A 15,269-nucleotide genomic window follows, 5' to 3' on the forward strand; every position below is an offset into this window, starting at 1 on the left:
AGCAGAGGTCATTGTGAATTTATACCAGAGGGATCCAAAAGGGTAGCAAAAATCCATAACATGGCATCTTTAAAGTTTGGATCTGTTGCGGTGTCGCCGACAGCCCTCGGAATTCAGGCTGAATTGGGACAAGTTAAGGCATTCTGGGAGAACGGGACAGAGATCAAGTGGTAACCCAACATTTGCTTGACTTCTGAAGATGAGTGAAAGGAAGGAAAAGAGCCACGCTTCAACTGTTTATGATTCTTTTTGGACCTTAACTTACCTGATGACGTGAAGTGGAACCACAAGCTTTCTCAGGAACGGCTTTGAGAGTGGGAATGTGTTCACAACTTCGAACGAAAATGGGCCTTTTACGCTTTTCTGCAGTGTTCCACGACTTACAGTTTGACCTCTTGATCTCAGTTGGTCTTTGGTTTCATCTGAGCACAATCGTCACACGATTTTGAATCTTGCGAGGAGCCCAGAAAGCATAGACAGAGCTCAAGGAAGTCCATCATCGATATATGTTAATGGCAATCCTTGCAGGGATTAAATCATGCAGTTTTGGAGAGAGGCATACCTTGCACATTAGAAAATATTAGTAGAAAAGGTTTTCTGTCAGTGACAGAAAGGATGGAGCAAACTCTGCGAGAGGCGCAGAATGGAAGGAACTTAGATTAACAAACAGAGGTGAAGTTTATTTGTGGTGCTGACATCACCTCCAGGGCGAATCGAACCAGACGCAGATCCGAATGACACCACCTACCAGCACACAAGGGAACTACTGAGAAAAATCTCCTGATCCAATTTGCCCCTCCCAGTATTCCCAAGGTGAAGAATATGTGGTTAGGAATAGCCATCAAAACAAGCGCTTATCAGTTTTCTTTTGCCCATCACAACAAAAGAGTTATCCAAGACTAGACCAGACCAGGACTAAGCAGAGCTGGCTTTTCTAAAAATGAAAGAGGGCAGGTGTCAGAAACTGGAGATTTAGTTTCAGAAGCTTACAATCAAATCATGTACCCAAATGAGGGAAAGGAAAGTTTTTCATTATTTCTTAATCAGACACTATACATCTATAAGTAAAGATACAAGTTGAAAACTTCCCCCAGGAACAGTTGAGTTTTACACACGCATACAGACACACACAGCACACACTTAACTTAGCTAAGGAGCTCGGAAAGGTTGTAAGACACCATGGTTTAGGGAAAGAGCTGCGGCGACCTGCAAACACAGATCAAAAGGGTATTATTATCTAGGAGAGTAATACTGCAATACATGCACATGCCTTCAAAATAACTTGTAATGTGGCATACAGATAGTCCAAATTCCCGACTAAAGCTCACAAACGGTGATGAAAGGCACTTGTTTCAGAGAAACCTCCATTGCTATTCATGCACATGGTGTGTAGTATTCTCAGAATAAAATATTAATTTCATCCAAAGGAAGCAACTGTGGTGACCTTCGCTAGATTCCAGGAGGTGATACTAATAGATTGCCATTCAGAAATGGAACATCCCTTTTGTAAAACCTAGGGAGAATATTTCCCACGCATTGGTTATAGTGAAGTAAGCAATCATGATTTTGAAGATTGTATCACTGGCAGCAGCTACTGAAATTAAGCTACAAATAAAATAGTGGTCACTGGGAATCGAAACATTGACTTAGACTACAAAGGATAAAGAGAAGCTCTTCAGGAAATCATCGAAGTCAGTAATTGTATACACTGCTTAGGACTTTAGCATCCTTAGATGTCCAAAGAGTCTGAGAATGCTTAACTTACTAGAGGAGTTAAAGGGTGAGATGATACTGGATTACGGAGTCTCGAAGATTTAAGGACTGGACCTCATGGAGATTTGTGACCTGTTCATAAGAGAATGAGATTCAAGAGTAAAGTGGGATGAGAAGAATTGTGAAGAGAAATCACAAGAAGGAGCTAAGAGTGGGGACTGGTTACAAGGATCTGTTATTGAAGCTGCTTATACCCAGAGTATACGAACAGTAAAAGGTGGCGCTGTCTGCCATAACTGTTGGATTATTTAAAATTGCACAAAATTATTGAAAACTACATGTTTACGGAACCAAAGTTACGCTTTATGGTGCTGAACATTTAGGCCATACTAATGGAAAACCTTCTATTACATATAAGAATATTTTTTAAGTCCTCTTACACACCTTCCAACTTCAACTCCATTGATGTTTGAGATCTGAGGTGGGATATGAGAACTAGTAACTATAAAATTGTCGCAAGCTAATCATACAGCTAAACATCTGGAGGAAGCACACCCCAGTGGTTTTTAAGGATACTCTGGTAGATTATTTCAAAGACATAAATTCGCAATGTCGGACTCCATCTTATGTAGGCTTGACTCCATCTTAGTTCATAGGGACTGCCATCTTTCCTAACCTAAAAAATGGAAACCGTCATATTCCCTGTTTTATGCAGAATCAATGCCATGTCTACCTTTTAATGCAGAGGTAACCAGATCTTATGTTTTTAGGAACTGTGATATTGTACAGTTCTTCGATTAATGACACAGATACAACATCTAAGGAGACATTCCTCCTCGCCAAATGTATCCTCCTCACCATGCCAAGGTTAAATAAGAACACAGACATATAATCTGAATAATGTAGTCTGAATTGGCGTCCTTTTGCCTTATATGCTTATAAGAAAACATCTGGGACCCATACCTTCATACACATAATCTGTGTTAGACATTCCCAAACTTATGTCAGAAATTCCAATTTCTGGCATTATTTAGTATATTTAGTATAGAAGGACAGCCTCTTGACCACTTGTCAGGAGAGGTCCTTTGCCCAGATTATTTTGCAAGAGACTGTCTCACCTGCTGCCAGTGCACTTCACATTTTGCAGATGATGCATCTCACCTGAAGACTGAAACTGATAAAGCCAAGTCCTGGAGGAAGACAGACTGACTGCTACTGCAGTGGGTGTTTGCCCTTCGTGGGGAACACTGTCTTCACGCCAACGCTGATCAGGGCAGCCTTTGCTGTTAACAAGTTATGCAGTGCAACTCTTCTCCGTAAGAAACTCTAGATTGCAAATTGCTCTGCCTTTCTTTCTCACATATTACAGCACATTGAAGGTTTGCCTAGCCATCTTCCACCAGCTCTCAGTTATATTCACTTAATTTTGTCTCGTTACAACATTTTCTCACTTCCTATTTTTTGTTCTCATCAAAGTGCTAGCAGAATAAAATACTGGTTTGCTACAAATGCACCATTTTATTATTACCCATGCAAACGCCAACCAGCTTTCTAGGTCAGATGGCTCGCTCCTGCGCAAATCTATTTCTAAGATAAGGTATACTAAAACAAAAAATAATCAGCTATATGTATAGGATGATCTAGGTCTGAAATCTATTAAATCAGGTCTTTAAAGATAATTTATTCTGTATTGTAAACTCCCTGACATATGATGTCAGCTGTATGCTGCTTGTAGTGCACACTTTCTGTGATATCATTTTTAATTGGATTGTGTTGCCTTCTCTTTATCTTTTTGTTCTGTATGGAGATAGGCATTAATTTCTGAATACATGTATTGTAAAGAAAAGAAATGCAACTTTTTTTCTAGCAGTGTATGCCACTGATTTCCTTAGGTGTCTATTTCTTTTTTATAACATTTTTCAACAGATGAAACAATCCAACTCTGTCTGTATTGTTTTGTTGTTGATAAAGCTATAAGTATGGAACCATAATTAACAAATAGTTTGGGAGATTTTCTAATATCTTTAGTTATATCAAAAAGTCCTACTGATATCAATAGTATTGACTAACATTTTTGCTGACAAGGAAGGGTTGAGGAATTTGCATGAAAATCGTATATCACTTTTGGAAGGAAGGATGGCTTTGTCCTCAAAACACACTTCTCATAATGGAAACCATACAAACACAATGAAATATAAGACTTGAATATCAATAACATAATGAGAAGAAGTGATTCACCCTTCCAGAACGAAGCTTAAGATCCAGTTTGCGCATGGGTTCAGACGGCTGTAATGCCAGAAACCGGTCCCCGGAAGCTTGTTTCCTTTCCAGTGAAGAATTGGCTTGGTAGTTTGGTCTGCCCTGTTCCCATGATGCACTGGGCCAGGGACAGACTAATTTGCATATAGCCAGGTTCTGAACTGGGATGGTGCAGTGAGCTAAAAAACGGTGATGGATCAAGCCCTGATCTGTTGACTGGGTAGGAGTGTTCTGATTAACTCAGATACTCTGTCCATCACCACCCCCTTTTTGTAATTATTTTGGCCACCATGAGTGTGGAAGGGTATGCTCAGCTAAAAAACGGTGATGGATCAAGCCCTGATCTGTTGACTGGGTAGGAGTGTTCTGATTAACTCAGATACTCTGTCCATCACCACCCCCTTTTTGTAATTATTTTGGCCACCATGAGTGTGAAAGGGTATGCTCAGACGTGAGTCCCTTGCTCATTGCACCATCAGGATTCAAGCAAGCCGGGCCGAAGACGGCTGTAATGCCAGAAACCGGTCCCCGGAAGTTTGTTTCCTTTCCAGTGAAGAATTGGCTTGGTAGTTTGGTCTGCCCTGTTCCCATGATGCACTGGGCCAGGGACAGACTAATTTGCATATAGCCAGGTTCTGAACTGGGATGGTGCAGTGAGCTAAAAAACGGTGATGGATCAAGCCCTGATCTGTTGACTGGGTAGGAGTGTTCTGATTAACTCAGATACTCTGTCCATCACCACCCCCTTTTTGTAATTATTTTGGCCACCATGAGTGTGGAAGGGTATGCTCAGACGTGAGTCCCTTGCTCATTGCACCATCAGGATTCAAGCAAGCCGGGCCGAAGACGGCTGTAATGCCAGAAGCTTGTTTCCTTTCCAGTGAAGAATTGGCTTGGTAGTTTGGTCTGCCCTGTTCCCATGATGCACTGGGCCAGGGACAGACTAATTTGCATATAGCCAGGTTCTGAACTGGGATGGTGCAGTGAGCTAAAAAACGGTGATGGATCAAGCCCTGATCTGTTGACTGGGTAGGAGTGTTCTGATTAACTCAGATACTCTGCCCATCACCATCCCCTTTTTGTAATTATTTTGGCCACCATGAGTGTGGAAGGGTATGCTCAGACGTGAGTCCCTTGCTCATTGCACCATCAGGATTCAAGCAAGCCGGGCCGAAGACGGCTGTAATGCCAGAAACCGGTCCCCGGAAGCTTGTTTCCTTTCCAGTGAAGAATTGGCTTGGTAGTTTGGTCTGCCCTGTTCCCATGATGCACTGGGCCAGGGACAGACTAATTTGCATATAGCCAGGTTCTGAACTGGGATGGTGCAGTGAGCTAAAAAACGGTGATGGATCAAGCCCTGATCTGTTGACTGGGTAGGAGTGTTCTGATTAACTCAGATACTCTGTCCATCACCACGCCCTTTTTGTAATTATTTTGGCCACCATGAGTGTGGAAGGGTATGCTCAGACGTGAGTCCCTTGCTCATTGCGCCATCAGGATTCAAGCAAGCCGGGCCGAAGACGGCTGTAATGCCAGAAACCGGTCCCCGGAAGCTTGTTTCCTTTCCAGTGAAGAATTGGCTTGGTAGTTTGGTCTGCCCTGTTCCCATGATGCACTGGGCCAGGGACAGACTAATTTGCATATAGCCAGGTTCTGAACTGGGATGGTGCAGTGAGCTAAAAAACGGTGATGGATCAAGCCCTGATCTGTTGACTGGGTAGGAGTGTTCTGATTAACTCAGATACTCTGTCCATCACCACCCCCTTTTTGTAATTATTTTGGCCACCATGAGTGTGGAAGGGTATGCTCAGACGTGAGTCCCTTGCTCATTGCACCATCAGGATTCAAGCAAGCCGGGCCGAAGACGGCTGTAATGCCAGAAACCGGTCCCCGGAAGCTTGTTTCCTTTCCAGTGAAGAATTGGCTTGGTAGTTTGGTCTGCCCTGTTCCCATGATGCACTGGGCCAGGGACAGACTAATTTGCATATAGCCAGGTTCTGAACTGGGATAGTGCAGTGAGCTAAAAAACGGTGATGGATCAAGCCCTGATCTGTTGACTGGGTAGGAGTGTTCTGATTAACTCAGATACTCTGTCCATCACCACCCCCTTTTTGTAATTATAATGGGTTCAAAACGCAGCACCTTTAGACTGGGAAAACAATATTCACCTGCCTAGGAAAGAAGGGCCTTCTGGTTACAGGATATACTTTTCCCCTGATATTCTTATTTATCAATAAGAGACAGAAAATGGAACCCAAAGGGCTCTTATATTCTCCATTGACCATAAAGTGAACTCTTTATTAAAAGAGCATTGAAAACCAAATTTTGTCAGGGAGAAAAGATATGTTAATACCAACTTTTATAGGCACATCACTAATTTATGGATTTCTACAGGCACAAAATTCAGACTCTCTCCTAAAAGTGCACCATGTTCTGATGGACTGTTAGTTTGCCTCTAAAAACGCTCATGCAATCTGGAGTCAAGGTCAAATGAGCATGCTGAAATCAGGGGTGAGCACCAAGTTCAAAGACTGAATGATGAAATAAAAAATTTGGTTTTGCAACCGGACTGCCCATTGATCCTGTCAGATAATGTCCTCAGGGGTGTAGCTTCAGTGGGGGTGTTTCGGCTGCGACATTCCCCAAATAAATGCATTCTAGGCTTAGGAGTTGGGTCTGGGGCCCCAAGTCCGATCTTCTATCTCTGTGCTGGTTTTTCTGGTCCCGAGCCAAGAATGAAAGACAAAATCGTGACCTTTGATGTAAACGAGAGTCAGAGATACCCATCTGGTGGCTGAATTTCAAAATGTCAATCCAGACAACCTGGAATCAATACTGACTTTTCTTTTTATCCAAATTGTTTGACCCAAGTCAATTTTTTTTTTTTTAACAGAGCCTCCCCATTTCATTGTCAGATATGGCCACTTGATTTCAGGATGTGCGCTGTACAAGCATTTCCAAGGTTCGATTTAATAGACTAATGTTGCTCCATCTATAATACAAATCAAGGCCACATTTAGGATTTACATAACCACTGACTTTCCTCTTACTTCACTAATGCCATTGTGATTCGGGGGGTGAGCCTTGAATGTCTCAAAAAAGTATCACTTTTAATAAATGTGTGTCTATGCAGTCATATAATCTGATGCACTAATGCGAAACATTTCGCATAATGAAGTACACTCTTTTGAATTTTGAACAGATTGTATAATTTTCTTACATTAGGTTTGTTACACAATATACATGCCAAAGGTTTTCACTTGTGCACGGACTCTTGCAGCCAAGCCAATCCCAAGGCTTGGCTCGCCTTACTAATATGCCTGCACACACTCCTCTCATTCAGACTCGGGCTTAGTACAAGGGGCTGTCAGTAACTTGATAAAATGATTTGTAAATGGCGAAAACTAGAAGCATGGGGCCCTACCCACATGCACCAATTTGAGAACTCTATCATTAAGGCTTCTTGTAGCAGAAAAAAGTGAATGCAGGAACAATACATTTAAAATAAGTGATCCCAGGGAAGGAACTCCAGGCCATTTTGTTGTACGTGACCGTAGTCGTGAGTTTCCAGGGAAAATAGCCAGGGAGAATTTGGGGTATGACATCCCTCATATGCATTCTTGGTTTGTTGGATGGGTCTGGGGGCCCTGAGTCGGGTCTGCTGTGTCTGTGCTGTTTTTTCTTGGTGTTCTCATTTCAGCAAGGGGTTTTAACTAGTTCATTTTTTGGATCTGGATCTTAAATATATATAGGGACTGGTTTTCCAAAAGAAGTAGTAAATCTGCACCCATAGAAGTATTCTTTGAACGGGGGCAAGTTTACTACTTATTGAAATTCACAAATATTGGCAGTAGTAGGCCTGAAATGTTCTGCCAGTCTAAGGTTTCTAGGCATACCACTGGCAATCATATCATTTCAACCCACTGTGCCTCTATAGACAGAAGTCCACCTAATGCAAAACAGAACTGACACTATTCCTTGTGGAAAAAAATCTTGGTCATCTCAGTCCTCTACACTGTGGCCACTGATTTTTTTTAGTTGGGAAATTTGAGACTCACAACCATGAATCTCATTGACTAATCTTAGCCCCTGAATTTCCTATGTGACTGCCCTGGCAGATCAGTGAACCACTTTTGGCAAAGTCACTCTGGGGCTATCATGATTATTTCGTTTCGGCAGTACTTTGGGGATCAGATGTATTTGTAAGTGACCGCCTACAAACAAGCTCATCAAAAGTATATTCCCCTTCAATCAAACCTCTGAATACAATGCCATTTGGCAATTTCTACAGCTATGAAAAGATGCAATAGTGTTTCTTCAAAGGAAGAGGAGTTTAGCTTGCACACTGTCGAAGATCACCAGTGCCTTGGTTGAGAGACAGAAGTAGAAGGACCGTTCGGCTGTGCATGGAAAAGGGGTTATCAGCTGATCACAATGCCATGAATTGAATTGCCCTTTCCTGAAAACCTGTAAGGAGGATTACTTTACCATTTTTGGTTGATGTTGGAATGATCTCTAACAGGAAATCGGCAAATGTCTTTTGACATATTACTTAATCTCAAATTTGGAGGTTGTTATGTCAAGGAAGTTAAATATTTATATGCTGCACTGCATGTCGTAGCAGTACTAGCAATGGTAATGCATTGAATAAATTGGAGGGAGGGCCGTGGCTATATAGCATAATTGGGGATGGAAAGTAATACGAGATGGACAGCTGACGGTGTGGTAACTGTTGCTAACTCTCAGGAGTAATGCTTTGAACAGCAATTCATGTTAAATTTTAGTGGAAGTAATGTTGTAGAACAATGGCATCACAAGCGTTTTTTATGTTAAATAATTGCATGTATGATGGTTTGTATTTTCTTTTTTAAACTGTTGACAACAATTAAAACCTAATAAATCAAACATTGTCACAGATCCCCATTCACACATTTCTGGAATACACTAATGGTGTTGGCTTGCATGCCCTGCATCTTTGGGTATGGACTCTTGAAGAAGTGATATGTTTGTACCAATCCCAAAACTCCAATGAGTCCTTAAAACTTCACTCCCAGTAAACTCCCCTCTACAAAAGCAGACTGGACATCTGAAGGTGAAGAGTAACTCGATTACTTGTGTCTACATAGTGTGCCAACAGAGGAGTATACTTTCCAAGTTGCTGGACCCCATGCTCTACCCAGCATGACTAAATTGTTAAATACTCTCAGGAACTATTAACAGCACTCAGAGGTATCAATGGCAAGCGAGTCCCTGATATTTTTTCAAAAGCTTCAAGAAAGGTGCACAGTTCTTTCCAAAGAATTTGACTCTATGGTCCAGCACGAGAGTAATTTTTTCCATGACCAATGTGATCCAAATTCTAGCTACCCAGTCTCTCAGGGTCAGTACTGTCTGATTCCCCACCAATGCAAGGATTGCTTAAATTGGTGCGATTTGGGCCAGAGCACGCTTCTTACATCACTGCCATTTATAGGAACTTTCCTCTAAATGGTGGGCCCAGAACGACCACTCCTGACTCTCTAGGGATCAGTACTGAAAACATCACATCTAACTATGAAGATGAATTCCTCCAGTATCTATTCAGTTTCGGGCAGTGCCAGAGCAGATGTGTAAGAGTGCTCTCTGATGAGATCTATATCAATAGTAGTTTCACATAGTAGTAACTCTTTATTTAGATATAAAAACATATCTTTAAAAGATTGCACAAATCACATTGTGTACAGTTTTATAAATAAAAGCTGATAAAAGAATAAAATGTGACCGTAAGTATGTTAGTTAAAAACCTTTCAATTTGTAAATTAACTCTCCCCGTTATTGCAAGGTCTATTAAAGTGCAGGTTCCGTCTTAGCAATCAGCTATATGGCCTCAGCAATGTCCATTTTGTCTAGATTGCGATAAGCGTGCTGAATACATTTGGACAGGTTTATATTTAAAACAATGTTATCTGGAGACAGAGCAGCGATAATGGCGTGCCTGCAGGTCCGAATACCAAGCCTGTTCCATTCTGGCTTGAGCAGGCATCTGCGCTGGAGATTGAATGAGGGACAGATGCAGAGCACGGGCAGGATTGTTTCTGTTGCTGACCCGCATCCTCTGCATGTTGTGTCTTCCTTCTTGCGACGCCAGGTGGGAAGATTTTGAAGAAAGCGCCAATCTCCCAATCTTAGGGCAATCAGACAGCGCTTTAGATAAAGTGCAAATGTCGTGGAGAGGTAGGCCGCAGGGGTCAATCGTTTGTAGGAATTAACTACCGCCCAGGAGTGACTGCGTTTCGTGACAAGAGCTTTGTCTGAAGCCATATATATCAATAACATTTGAATTTGAGAAAAAACAAAACCGTGGTGGCCTGAGCCATGAACAGCTAACAGTTTTTAACACTCAGGTTGCAAGTGTCATGGATAAGTGAAGCTTTTGACACTGCATTCAACACTGTATCCGAGCCCTCATACCCATACCAAACTGTACAACTGTACCTAATTCTAGCTGTAGGCTCTGGCTGAACAAACTGTAATAAAATTAAAAACGATCCAAACAAGAATGAATATCTACACAATCCTGTCGATCCGGAATTTTTTAACAATAAATATAGGAAATATGGAGTATAATAACTTTATTATGGTGTTGATCACTTAGGCCACTTAACAGATTCTTGTATTGTGCAACCATATGGATGTAAAATAGTGAAGAAGGAATATAGGAAATACCAACCTGTCCGCTCTGTCTGGATGGCAGCAGCCTGGTTCATGAAAAATACTCCAATTTCATTTCTGATGTTGCCAAGTCTTTTCAGCACTTGGGTATGCTGTTCTGGATGTTGATTTTTCAAATGGCTGAACAGTAGAATTTCATTAGCTGCTTCGTAGCATTTGCAGCTAACTGAAAGCTGGCATTCCAGATCAGTGGACAAGTCGGTAGCCCACGCAAATCCTAATCACAAAAAGGGAAAAAGAGAAGTGTCAAAACAACGGGTTTATTCCTCACATTCTCAATATTTTTTCAGTACCAAATGGATAATTATGAAAAAAAAGGTTTAGAATGCCATGCTCTTGCAAACTAGGCAGTACTGTCGAATTGAGACAGAATTAAAACTCTGAGTGTGAAGACGTTTGTAATTTATTTAAATAAACAGTTTTCAGAAACGTAAAAAAAATGCAAATATTTATTTTTCAACAAAAGCTCTGAAAAATAAAGTTTTATTTTGTTTGTTCAAAATGCAATAAAGGAATCTTTATATTCCTAAATTTCATATTGTCCCAGATTTAGAGAACAGGTTGCAATTTCTTGACTCAACGGCTTTTTGCACGTGTGAACTTAACGTTGAGTGGAAAGAAATATGGGAAACTAAAAATCTACACATTTCAGAAAAACAGACCTCTCTTATTCAGGAAGTGATCCCTTGTCTGTTTTTTTCAAACTATCCTACATTTCAAATAGAAATAAATAAATGTTACAATAAATTGAGAAGATGACCTCCCCACCACAGGCGCCCTTTGAAGTACCGACACAGACTCTCCTGCTAGTTAATTGTTTTGGTGTATTTGGGAGCAGGGATGCTAAGAGGACAAATTGCTTATGTATATGTTCTTATTGAATTGACAGTGATGATGCATCTATCCCTTTTCTCTTAGCAATGAGACCTGTGATTTATAGACACTGTTTATTCTGCTAGCATCCTGGACATGTATAATGGCCTCACTACTTCAGCAATGCTGTCACTGTATGTGTTTACGCCTGACAAAATCAATAAAGAAAGCTTGAAGGAAATAAAATTTGAGAATAAAATACAGCAGGAAATTTCTGCCTCTGTATCCTTATCATATCAACATGTATGTATGAGATAAATACACCTGTATTATCAGCTGGCTCTTAGATTTATTCAGCTGACTGTTAAAATTATTAAACTAGCTGATCTACAGTTTGTTGCATACTATCTGAGCCTAGAGCTAAGCACCCCTCACTTTTGTCTTCCTAACATTTACCATCGATCATTTGGCTAGTGGAACCCCAACAGATACTTGTGATACTAACAAAACAAATATCTGAAAAACAGGTGGGATTGTTGTTTAAGGAATACCTCACCTATGTTTTTAAATAGGTTTGCCACAAAATGCATATTCAGACACACTTAATATGCAAATCTAGTGCCGACAAAACTGAGAACAGTCTAGCAGACTGGTAGTGGTTTTGCCAGAAGAAGGGACAAAGAACCTGACACCTGAATCAGATGCCTCCTCAACATTTGCATTGCCTAATACCCTGTGCATATTCCTCTTTTATGGAGTGAAACACTGCTTGGCGATAAAAGATAACACTACTGACTGAAGTAACTCTTGTACTCCTACTCCTAGTCTTTACTTATGATGGAGTAATAGGATAGATCACCATATACTGGATGTCTCGATTCCCCGGCCGCTGGTAGACACTGACTGCCTCAATTGCGGCAAACGATCCACCAGAAACTTCAACTCCCGGCATGCTGTGCGGGTCACGTCGTACGTGACGTCGCGCAAACCCGGAAGCGTATTTGAGGAGGGCTTCGAGAGGACGCAGTGCCGATGATTCCAGTTCCGCGGCTCCTTGGTAACTCCGGTGATGCGGTAAGAGTTTTCTTGCCCATGTTCAGCAGTGTGCTGCCTTTGGACCCCAGGGCGAGATTATTAACATCCATTATTGATCCACCGGAGTCCTTGGAGGAACGGTGATTCTTCCCAGGATAGTGAGAAGGTAGCATGCTCCTCTGTTGGTTGAGACCAGTTTTCGGGTCTCGTGCAGAGGAGATACTTTGGTTGAATACCTCTGTTGGATGAGACCGGTTCCCAGGTCTCGTGCAGAGGAGTTCCTTTTATGTTCTTTTGTTGCTTCAAGTAGTACCCAGTGGAATAGGTAATTTTGCTGCGAGACTGAAAGGGGGTCTAGGTACTTTGGGAACATCCTCCTTTTGTGAATATAGATCCTATATTAAGAGTATCTTATGCGAAAGAATCAGAACATTACTTTCATGCATTTACCGTCTTTGTGGAAACAACATTAGGAACAAGAGATTATTGTTCCTGGTGCACAACCTCATAGCGATTGTTTTGTTTTACTTCAGGAGAGAGATCAGAGAGGGTATGTTGCCGCTATTGGCTTGGCGTTAATAGCACATCATTCCAACACCATTGGTAGGTGTCAGGTGAATCTTAACATGCAGTATACACCGATGTAATGTTACCTTCATCCTATGTATATGTGACTTATGCCTTTTTGTCTTGCTCACCCTAAATACAGGAAGTGATCCCGCAACTGCCCTCTGCTCTCTTCTATGGTCTAGGCTTTACTTATATTTTGTTTCAGGTGAGTTTAGGAAAGAGGGCTACCTCACATTCTAGATGTTGTTGTAGTTAGCTGAGAATTGTGAACATTGTACTTACCCTGTGTACCTCTGTCTTCTTCAGATCTCCCTCCCCGCAGTCCCTACCCTTTCCTTCCCCCCGCTTGATTACCACTAAAGTCTGCGTTGTTTCCTAAGACCGGACTTGGGGTTGTCTAGAGGTGTCAACACAGCCCTGAGGATTACGTGGAGGAGCCTGACACTGGAGGCGCCTAGGGAAAAAACACAAAAGTGTAGAGAAATGCAGGACTGTGGCTAGAAAAGGTCCACCATGTACAACAAACACTCCAGCTTATCAGGCCTTTGGTTCTTTGCTTTTGAACCACTTCCAAAAGTCAAATATCTATTTAGATGGAGCTCAGGAATGGTGGCCTGTTCCATATTAATGAAGGAAACCAAAGACTTGTACTGCAAATCTCATTATGGCAAGCAACTTCTACTTAACTCCCTGATAGGGAACACTCCATGTATTGCGGTGATTAGCTTTGTAATTCCTGGAAAGCACCTTTCGCCAGGAATAACATAAGTGGCAGATCACTTTACACTTGAAGCAGCTCCAGTCAATAATGCAGAAACAAATTCAAGGTAAAAATATGAAAGACCGCAACAGACATGCTTAAATCTAGGAAACCCATGATTACTGTCAAGTATGTCTTCAGAAATCAGAGCGCTATGTTCAGAAGCTGTAAGAGAGAGGGAGGAATGCAGGAGACATATGATGCACCTCAGAGAAATAGAACTAAAGGTTGCTCAGAATAAATTCCTTAGGTCAGCAATTGGGTTATCTCAATCTACACCTTGTATTCCCCTATTATACGACCTAGGATGTCAGCCCGTTGAGGACATGGTACGGTATAGACCACTGGCGTTTTGGCGACGACTGTGGACGACACCGGAATTGTCCTTGTATGCTAAGGCCTTACTAGAAGTTAAAGGGTTAAGGGGCTCGCATAGGATTCCCTGGTTATCTGAAATAAAAGCCACACTGACCGATATGGGGATGGGGACCTTATGGGCCAACCCCGCCAATGCTGTTTTTCCCTCTAAGAAGCTTTTTAGGGATGCTTACTGGAGTAGGATTAAGGCTAAGAGACTAGCATCTGCTCTGGGTAGCTCCATGACAGCATTATTCCTTGTTATTAAGGACGACTCCATTTATGAAGAATACTGGGATATTATAACAAAGCCATTAGATCGCAAACTTTACCACCAGTTTAGAGTAGGCTCTCTTCCGCTTCGAGGGCTAACGAAAAATTGGAATCTATCTGGTAATGATAAATGTCCCTTTTGTGTGGATGAGGTAGAAACTGTTGACCATTTCCTCTTTTCTGTCCAATGTATTTACAACCTAGACGTGTATGGCTAAGCCCCGTATGTCGTTTACTGGGAACCAGATCCGCACTGGCCGCTAGAAGAATCCTGAAATCTGACACTACAAAACCTTTTGTTATAGGCGTAGCTAAATTTGTCAGTTGGGCCTGGACAATTCGGATCCGGAATAGGAGTCCTTAATAAAATAGTGCATTTGATGATGTTGGTGGTTCTAGCATTACTGTCCACATTATATGATTACTGGACTGTGTGTAGATGGTCTCATTAACTGTATCAGTCGCGAGTCTTTGTTATATATATTTAATACGTTTTTTACTTCTGGTTTTAGCATGTTAAATATTTCTGGATTAGTTTGCCCATTTTATGACATTTTTATCTATGAATTGTGAAGTGTATTGTATTGTATGTCTTTTATGATGTAAATCGAAATAAAGACCATTTTGACTGACTGAGAACTAATAGCTCAGAGAAATAGGACCAGTAGTGACAAGTCCACAGGTCCAGAGTGCCTCTTTAGCGCAACTAGAATCATATCATCTGCTCTCACAACACTAGGAGTCTTTTTGAGTATCAAAGGAGAGTAGGTGAAAAGAT

General features: G+C 41.5%; 1 protein-coding gene across 2 annotated transcripts in view; it reads right to left on the bottom strand.

Moving 5' to 3' along the window:
- Window positions 1-15,269, bottom strand: part of EDRF1 (erythroid differentiation regulatory factor 1) — a 411,894-nt gene that overhangs the window by 73,222 nt on the left and 323,403 nt on the right. For both annotated transcript variants that reach the window (XM_078643521.1, XM_078643520.1), the window contains one exon: window positions 10,682-10,900. In XM_078643521.1, coding sequence (XP_078499647.1) covers window positions 10,682-10,900 — 219 coding nt within the window. The remainder of the gene's footprint in view (window positions 1-10,681; window positions 10,901-15,269) is intronic.

The sequence above is a fragment of the Lissotriton helveticus genome, chromosome 5_1 (assembly GCF_964261635.1).
Source record: "Lissotriton helveticus chromosome 5_1, aLisHel1.1, whole genome shotgun sequence".
Taxonomy (NCBI): domain Eukaryota; kingdom Metazoa; phylum Chordata; class Amphibia; order Caudata; family Salamandridae; genus Lissotriton; species Lissotriton helveticus.